The following is a 9,348-nucleotide window of genomic DNA, read 5'->3' as shown; positions in this document are numbered from 1 at the left end:
TCCTCCTCCTCCTCCTCCTCCTCCTCCTCCTTCTTCTTCTTCTTCTTCTTCTTCTTCTTCTTCTTCTTCTTCATCCTTCTATGGAATGAGAAGTCAGTACTGCCACTGATGAACTCAGAGAACCATCATGCCTATTGAACATTGCAAATATTACTGTTAATTGTGAATTCACACTCAATTTCTTAAGTCTAAGTCTAAAGAATTTTTTATTCTTTCATTGAAAGCTTTTCTTAGAAACATTTCATCATGAAATCAATTTTTTTACCCCAAAAGTCAGTTTTAACCACTGTCTGATATATGCATGTTATCATATTTTTACCGGTTTCCATGTTCCTAAAAGAACAGCGGTCTCTTCCCCTGCTTGCTTTAATGACTTCACTTGGCACTGGAATTGTCTTAATTATCTCTGTTCCCAGTCTTTCTTATGATTGAGCTTTGACCTCAAAATTCAGTGACATCTCTTTGTGGCTCACACATGAAACATGTCTTCATAAGGATGCTCTCAATGCTGGGAGTTCAACTTCTAACGAGAAATTTTTATTCTTAAATTCTAGGTCTTTAAGTTTAAAATAATGAGAGTCTGCTTGAGTGTCCACTGTGCAGACACTGTTGAGAAAGCAATGAAGCAGAGGAAGAAAGATAAAATAGAAAGTGCTGGAATGTTCTGCATGCTCACCATGATCTATAGGGCTCCTGAATGAAACATATTTTGAGAGCAATATACACATACTGTAGCAACCCATGAAGCTCTCCTGCCATTTTAGGAGCCAACATTTTAAAACACTGTTTTGGAATGTCCACATTTCATTCAGGGAACTTCAAAATTGAGATTGCTGCTTGATTCCTGTCTTCTAATCTTTTCTGATTCAGTAGGTTGGAAGTGGAGTCTACAAGTCTTCTTTTTTTAATTGCTATAAGTGGTTTTTGTATAGAAACATTTGGATCGTATTGAGTTAAATTTCCTCATCATGAAGTCCCTCTTGAAAAGAAGACGACATAGGAGCTATAGTCAAAAACTGACACGTCCCATCTCTATTGTTTCCTATTAGCTTCTACAATAGTGGCATACTAAGCATGGGATGGAATGTCTGGCAATGATAATTAGGCACCAGAAAATTGGGTTTTATTTGCTAGAGGGTCTCCAAAACATCCCCCAGGTCGGTATTTCTTCAGTGTTTCTTTGTAGAGGGCAGAGAACCCGAAAGTAAGGAAAGGTAGCAAGGTTCCCTATGAGGGTAACTATTCTCTCACAGGCTGGGACTTGAAATTCTTTACTTCATTATGACAACTCACCTATCAGTATTATAGACTAATACAATAGCTAATCCATTCACAGCAGCACTTCTGTAACTATAGTGAAGAGTAGAAAAAGATCAACATCATGTTCTTTAGAAGTCATTGGTAAGCCAGGTGGGATGACACATGCCTGTAATCCAAGCACTGAGTTGGAGATGTGAAGATTCTAAGCTCGAGGCCAGCTAGAGCTCCACAGCAATTTGCAGGTTTACCTGAGATGCACAATGAGACCCTCTCTCAAAAAGCAAAACAAATAATCAGGTGATATAATGCTCTCAATGAGACTTTTCATGAAGACACTGAGAAGAGGCAAATATTTCTGATATGCTGACACTAGTGAATAGAATATATATCCTTCACACTAAGAACTGCTGGACAAAATTACTGATGGAAAACTGCATTTTACTACATGAGGAAAGGGAGGAAATTACCAGAACAGCATCCACTAAGGTGGTTTTAATAAAGTGCTTAGTATAGCACTTGGTATTTTGGGACCAATCAATACATTGTAATATGTTGGCATTATGGCTTTATTTCAATCAATGGTGGTATTAGTGTTGTTGAATACAAGGGAAAATGTTTTATATTGATTTTCTGAATCAATTGTTTGAGAGTAGGTTGACTGATGATTAAAGTTAATTATGATTTTCAGACCAAATAAGAACTAAGGAAGTGTTTTGTTAATGAGGAACAGGAAAACTCAACCTTTGTCCACGTTTCATCTTTGTTTAGGGTGAAGGTACCATGGTTCCTGTTGGACAAAGCATAGTATATGCTTGTGATGAAGGGTATTCTCTTATGGGAGATCCCGTTGCCAGATGTGGAGAAGACTTACAGTGGCTTGTTGGAGAAATGCATTGTCAAAGTGAGTGGTCTTGGTTGTAGTGTGTATCTTAAGGTGGCAGAATGGTAGGGAAGAAAATAAACGAGGATAAATAATCGCCTGTGTTAACCCCAACACGAAGGATCAAATTATCACCAGCTCCGCTCTCGGTCTCCTTCTCCTGGAAAGCTGTTAGGAGCCTGCATTAGCAATTTCTCATGCCACTGTGGCAAAAGTTCCAGGACAAAATAGCTTAAGGAAAGAAAGACTTATGTTTGCTCGCAGTTCACAGGGAAGTATAGTCCGTCATAGCAAGGAAACCTAAGTGGACGGAGTTCAGGCAGCTGCTCACATAGAAGCCACAGTCAGGAAGCAGAGAGAGATGAGATGGAAGCTGGTGCTTGAGGGACTACAGATAATACTTTATATTCTTTGCATTGTTTTTCATGTTAAATATTTCTATTGTTTTATCTTTCATTCATGAATTTTCTGTGTGATTGTGAAATAGTCTTTTAAGAATTTTATTGAACTGTTAATATATTTTTTTTCTGCTACTGATATTTTCCAATGATTTCCAGCTTGTCATTTAGATTTTTTTGAAACAAAATCTCACTTGGTAGCTCAGGCAGGCATGGAATTTACCTGACCACAAGTAATGGCATTCCTCTTGTCCTGGCCTTCCAAGTGCTGAGATTACAGGCATGAGATATTGTATCAGGCATCATTTAGATTTACCAAACTAATTGCAACTTTTCCAAGGCCCATCATTGTCAATTTTATTATCTGTATCTCTTATGAGTTTGTTTCTGTTGCATTTCCCATAGGCTTATATTTATTTTATGAGGGTTTTTTAATGCTTCAACCTTCCTTGTAATCCACTGACCAAAGACAGAGGAGAAAGATGGTTAATAGGACAAGGGGGTTGTGGATTTGTTTAAAAGTAGTTCTCTGTGGATGATTCCAATCTTTGTTATAAGGATATGGACAGTCTAGTCCAATAGCAAACACCAAAAACAAATCAGTAACAGCTCAGCCCAGCAGAAACCATGAGGCTTTGCCAAATCAGCACAAGTCTGCAGAAGCAGCAGGAAGCAGCTAGAATACAATGTAAAGTTCTTTGGAGAATATTTTCTCCACAAAGTCCTGACAAGTGAAGATCAGTGAAGAAAAGTGTTGCAAGGTGAACCAATTTGAGCCTGTTATCAGCAGAGATCAGTGAAGCAAGGCGAGCCAGTGCAAGAGTATCATTCACTGTCTGCTGGATTCTACTTATACTCTTCCCAAACATCACACATCCTCCCTTGTATCTGCTTCAGTAAAACATCTCATGTGTCTGCTTCAGCAGAGCATCCTCTCATAGACAGCTTCCAGAAAAACATCATATGACACAACTAAGTCTCCAAAGAAACCAGAAATTTCCACTTCACATTCTTACGTTTTGAATGTTGGATTAGCACTCACTAAATGCGCTCTTTTGGCAACTCTATGATTCTCAGAAACATTTTTTCTTTTAGTCTTGGGCAACTTTCCTATCTGTCTTGGTACGAGAGAGGCTGTAGAACATCCTTATGATACATTTGGCAGACATATCATGCCAGAAAGTCAATGCCAGATTTTGAAGGCACAGCATGTGATATGTACTTAGCATTTCTCCATCATTACACAATATATTTGGCAAAATTTAGGCACTCAATAAATGATAAAAACTGTGATTGGATAAATGAATAGATGGGTCTTCTGATAAAGACAGTGCTGAAACACAGCAATGTTGTATAGTATTGTCCAAAATCCATGAGGGGCATTGCAAAGATTTTTGTCTTCAATCATGATTTCCAACCTCTTCATATCTATATGATTTTTTTAGCTGCTTTATTTTTAAATAAATTTGATCTAATGAATGTCATTAAGGGAAAGATTGGGATGGGAAAATACTGAACACTTTCTTGCAGCAAGGTGAAAGGTGCTGCTTTAAGTCTTTAGATGGTGACATATCTAATTAGAGCTAATGATATGCAAATGAGTAAAGCTCTTGGGAGAAGTCTGGTGGGACATCATCTCACTACAGAGATAAGTGGCAGCTGTGAAGTCTGATTTTAGCAGCAGGCTGGGCTTTGGGGCTCTATTTGTAGGCTTGTTCATTTTAGGTTGTCACATTGCTTTGAGGGCAGGGGAAGGAGATGACAGCTGTTTTGTCTTTAGTCGTTCATTGGTCAATTACATGTCAGACACAGTGGAGAGTGCTTTTTGGAGCACTGTATAAGTAGACTCTCTTTTTTTTCCTCTGTTTGTCTTATGATATGAAAAGGCAGAACAAGTATTTTAGCACAGCTTAAGGCTATTTTTAAAAAAGTACCAAAGCAGTGACCCATTCTGTTCTCTTTTATCTTCAGAATTGGCCTGCGTTCTACCTGGAGAGATGAATGGCATGCAGAGTCACCCCCAGAAACCTCTTTACATGGTTGGTGAGACGGTGACTCTTTCCTGTGTGGGGGGTATGTCCTTAGAAGGTCCTTCAACCTTCCTCTGTGGCTCCAGCCTGAAGTGGAGTCCTGAGTTGAAGGATGCCCAGTGTGTGCAAAAAGGTGAGTAGCTTCTATCTCCAGTGTCACCTGTGTTCAGACAGGGAAGAGTCCTTTTGGTGACCATCATGGCATTGCGTCAGAGTACATCATTCTCTCCATCTGGCTTTCTAAGAGAATGAGGTCAATGTGTAGACTGTAGAACCATAGACTGATCGCATATAGGGACAGGAAGGATGGCACAACAAACTTCACTCCTCCATATGAACAGAGAGCTTTATATTGGTTAGAAAGAAAGTGAAGACTTTCTGAAGACTGATATTTGTTTTTCTTCTGATGTTCTAAACTCAGAGTTAAAAGGATAATTTATTTTAAAAAATTGGCTGCATCATTTCTGGACTCTCAGTTACTGATATTAAAGTGAAAATTTATAAAAAATATTAAAAACATATAAATTTATATTTAATATTGCAAAGTAGATATCATTCAAAGAAGTCTTGTGGTTTATAAAGTTACTCTTCATAAGGGTGAGAATTGAGTTTTCAGGAAGAAATAAAAGATGAGAACTTGGACATGCTCAATAGCTGGAACATGGTTTATTTAGCACTAGAGAGGTGGTATCTCTAATTCTGGCCACCTTGTGATCAAGGCACAGGATTCAATCATTCAGTGATCAGAGGTCAAGAGAATGGGGGATCCAGGCTTTAGGCTGAGGGTTTTGTAGCTAAGGATGGGGAAGGAGCATGAGGGACTTAAAAGAGAAATAGGGAGGTCAGCTGTTTTCCTTAGAGAAGCCCTGTGGTTTCCGACTCTGTTGTTTCTTTCTACAACCACTGGTTTCTGGGCTTGAGTCAGCAACCTTTCTTCTGAAATATTCAAATATTGTTGCTTCTTGGGACTTTGAGCTTAGTTTCAGGTCCTTGGCTTTTGCTGGGAGGTATGAGTGTGGGTCTTTTTCTGTTTCTCGTAGTGGAAATCCAGCAATCTAGTATTCTAAATCCTAGTCACATTCGAACGTTATTTAAGAACCTAAAATAAACTGGGTGTGTTGGCCTACATTTTTAGTTCCAACACTCAGAGGCAGAGGCAGGTGGATCTCTGTGAGCTTGAGGCATGCCTGGTCTACATAGTGAGTTCCACAATAGCCAGAACTATTTAGAGAGACTTCATTTCCACAAACAAACAAACAAACACCTTAGGCAGAAGAAATAATTTAAAAAGATAAATTATGCATTTTCAGAGACTTTTAAATGGAATAAGTTTGTTTATTAAAACACATTTATTGTTTTATTACATATTAATAAATGTAAATACATTGTTTAATAATTTTAAAAGATAAATTTGTTTTTATCTTACATATATGCATGTTTTTTCTGCATGTATGTAAGTGAACAATGTTTGAGCCCAGTGCTTGCAGAGGCCAAAAGAGGGTGTTGGATACCCTGCAACTGGAGTTAAGAACGGTTGCTATGTGGGTGCCAGAAAACCCAGGTTTGCTGCAAGAACAGCAAGTACTCTTAACTGCTGAGCCATCTCTCCAGCCTGGAACGATGCTTTTAACAGTTATAACTGAGAAAGAAGGAAAGCTCACATACATGCTACTTTCCATAATATTTCTTTAGTCTAAAAGTTTTTAACTCAGTGCTGAAATCTGTCTATTCTTATGAGGATGAAGTACTAGATTCTAAGACGAACACTGTTAAGTGAGTTAGACATTTACAACTGAGAACAGCAGGCTTCTTGGAGCTCTGTTCCGCTGAATGTAGGCATGGACTGTGGTGATGCAGGGCAGTAGAGAGGTGTAGAGCAGATGAATGAAGTGCCTTCCATATCAGCTCTAATGTGCTCTTTTCTGAACACATCAGAAAATAACTGCTCTTATTTCTATGTCCCCTGTTGCACAGATCTGAGTTTGCTTGAGTTATGTAAAGTAATGCACCTGTGCCCATGATTTGGAAATGAAAGAGAACAATATATACTTAATGAGATATAATTCTGTTTCAAAGAAATTAGATAGTTTTTCTTCAATGTTTGCTTCTGTCATTTTATAGCATAGTTCAGTATGAAATTTTACCCGCTCAGTAGAAAATGACATTAATTAAGGATATTTTATGTACTTGTTTATTTTTCTGAATATATAGATTACAATAATCACCACACTTAAGATAAACCTATAGCAAACAAAACTTCCTATGTTTGTCAGCTTTCAGGGTTTGTATCTAAAAAATCTGCTAGATGTGGGAATGGGGAGATGGTTCAACAGGAGGAGTATTTGCTGCATATGCACAAAGACCCTAGTTCAGATCTCCAGCTTCCATATAAAAGCTGGGCATTGTGGTGTATGTATTTATTCCCATTACTGGGGACATGGAGACAGCTGCATACTGGCAGCTGGCTGGCTAGCTGCTCTAACCAAAATGGCAAATACCAAATTCAAAGAGTCATCTTGTCTCAAAAAATACGATGGAAAGGAATAGAAGATGGTACCCTGACACTGATCTCTTGCTTTCACATACGTATACCCTTACACACACACCTCTAGTACACACACACCTCCAGTACACACACACACGACACACACACACACACACACACACACACACACACACACACACTGTTAGGTAATAAGTAATAAAGTACTAGCCCTTTGAATATTATTCCTTTAAAAGTTGTGCTAAGCACATGAATACATGCATATTCCATATATATCATATATATAAACACAAAATATCAGTTAAGTAGCACGTGAATGAAATAATGACAATATTTAGTCATTAAAATTTTGCTAAGCTGTACATATCATAAGATTCACTATTTTAATCAATTTAAAGTACAGAGATAATAAATATTATGCCCACTCTTTCTGTTGAACAGCCACCACCTCCACTCATCTCCACAAGTTTTGCACATAAATGTGCTTTGATATAGCAAATATAATTACAAGCATTTTACCAAACCATAACAAATTTTGGCAGTATAAAGAACCCTTATGGACTACTGACAGTAATGTATATTAGTTCAAACTCTGTGGAAACCGATTCAGAGATGCCTCAGCCAAAACTAGAAGTACCCTCTAATCCAATGATATCACACACCTGATGGAATCTAAGTCACCATAGGACATCAGACCTGCTCATCCACATTTATTATAGCAAGATGGAATCAGTTTAGATTTCTACCAGCAGACAGATAAATGAAGACAATGTGATATATCATGCACGAGACCTGCGCAAGATCAAAGAAAATATAAAGTCTAGCATGCATGGGGGAGAAAGTCATGGAATCCCACTGATAGTGGAAGAGCTAGGTAATGGGGTTACCTCTCAGGGAGCTGCTGTGTGGGGTCAGTTTTCTGCAGGCATGCAGCCTCTAAGAGGCTACTCATGTCTCAGTAGATGGCCAAACATCCATGCACATATAGGCAGCACTAAGTGAACTCACTGGGTTAAAAAAAAAAAAGAGCATATGAAGTTGGGTGAGAATTGGTGTGTATGTGTGTGTGTGTGTCTAGAAAAATGATTCAAAGGAGAGAGTGAGGTGTGAGTTGACTAAAATATTAATATTAAATACACATTTAAAATTTAGAACAGATATAAAATGGGGCATTTGTACACAGTGGAGTTTTATCGGCTACAAAGAGAAACTAAACTGTATCATCAGAAAGATATTGACTGGAGCTAGAGATCATCATATAAACAGAAGAAGACAGAGGCATGTTTTCTCTCATACGTACAATGTACTCCTAAAAAGTATGTATCTCAGGCCTGGTAATGTGACTCAGCAGGTAGAAACACATGCTACACAAACCTGATGACTTGAGTTGATCCTTGGAACCCAAGTACAAAGTCAGATGGAGCAGTGAGCATCTGTAGTCCCAGCACTCCTAATGTGAGATGGGAGGTCAAGGATCAGCTATCTGGAGTGAGTGGTATAGTAGAAACAAGAAACTCTTCCTCCAAAAACCAGGTGGAAGGAGTGATTTACTTCTGGAAGTTGTTCTCTGAGCTCCAGCCCCCCATACACACACACACACCCACACACACACACACACTCACTCACACACACAAACTCATATACACATATACACACATATACACATATACATACACACACACTCACTCATGCGCACAAACTCACACACACATGCACATATATACAACACATACACACATATACACACATACACACATATACATACTCACTCATACTAACAAACTTTACACACATAAACACATATACACACATACATATATACACATATACACACATACACACTCACACACACAAACTCGCACACAGACACACACACATATACATACATATACATACACACACTCACACAGTGGCACATATGTACCTGTGTGTACATATAAACAACAAAAACAAAAGCAATAGTGTTAAAGACATATGATAACGAAGTGGATGACTCTTTAGAGGAGAGAAAGGTACCACCAGCAAGGAGAGAAGGCAATAAGAGAGAGCAACAGAGGACTTAATACAAGAAAAGTACAGTATGTGCATGGATAAAGATAGCACAATGAAATCTATTATTTTATAGCCCACATTAACTAATTTTCTTTTTTTTTAAATTTTTTTTTATTTATTTTTTTAAATATTTTTATTACATATTTTCCTCAATTACATTTCCAATACTATCCCAAAAGTCCCCCATAGCGCCCCCCACTTCCCTACCCACCCATTCCCATTCTT

The 9,348-nt window shown here is 38.1% G+C and overlaps 1 protein-coding gene across 1 annotated transcript in view; it reads left to right on the top strand.

The window, feature by feature from the left end:
* C7 (complement C7) overlaps positions 1–9,348 on the top strand; it is a 70,329-nt gene that overhangs the window by 50,932 nt on the left and 10,049 nt on the right. Inside the window, exons 14-15 of the mRNA XM_021184151.2 lie at positions 2,029–2,161; positions 4,510–4,701. Of these exons, the coding sequence (XP_021039810.1) occupies positions 2,029–2,161; positions 4,510–4,701 (325 nt within the window). The remainder of the gene's footprint in view (positions 1–2,028; positions 2,162–4,509; positions 4,702–9,348) is intronic.

The sequence above is a fragment of the Mus caroli genome, chromosome 15 (genome assembly GCF_900094665.2).
Source record: "Mus caroli chromosome 15, CAROLI_EIJ_v1.1, whole genome shotgun sequence".
NCBI lineage: Eukaryota > Metazoa > Chordata > Mammalia > Rodentia > Muridae > Mus > Mus caroli.
Note: the sequence above shows the minus strand (reverse complement) of the source record. Positions and strands in the feature narration are given on the sequence as shown.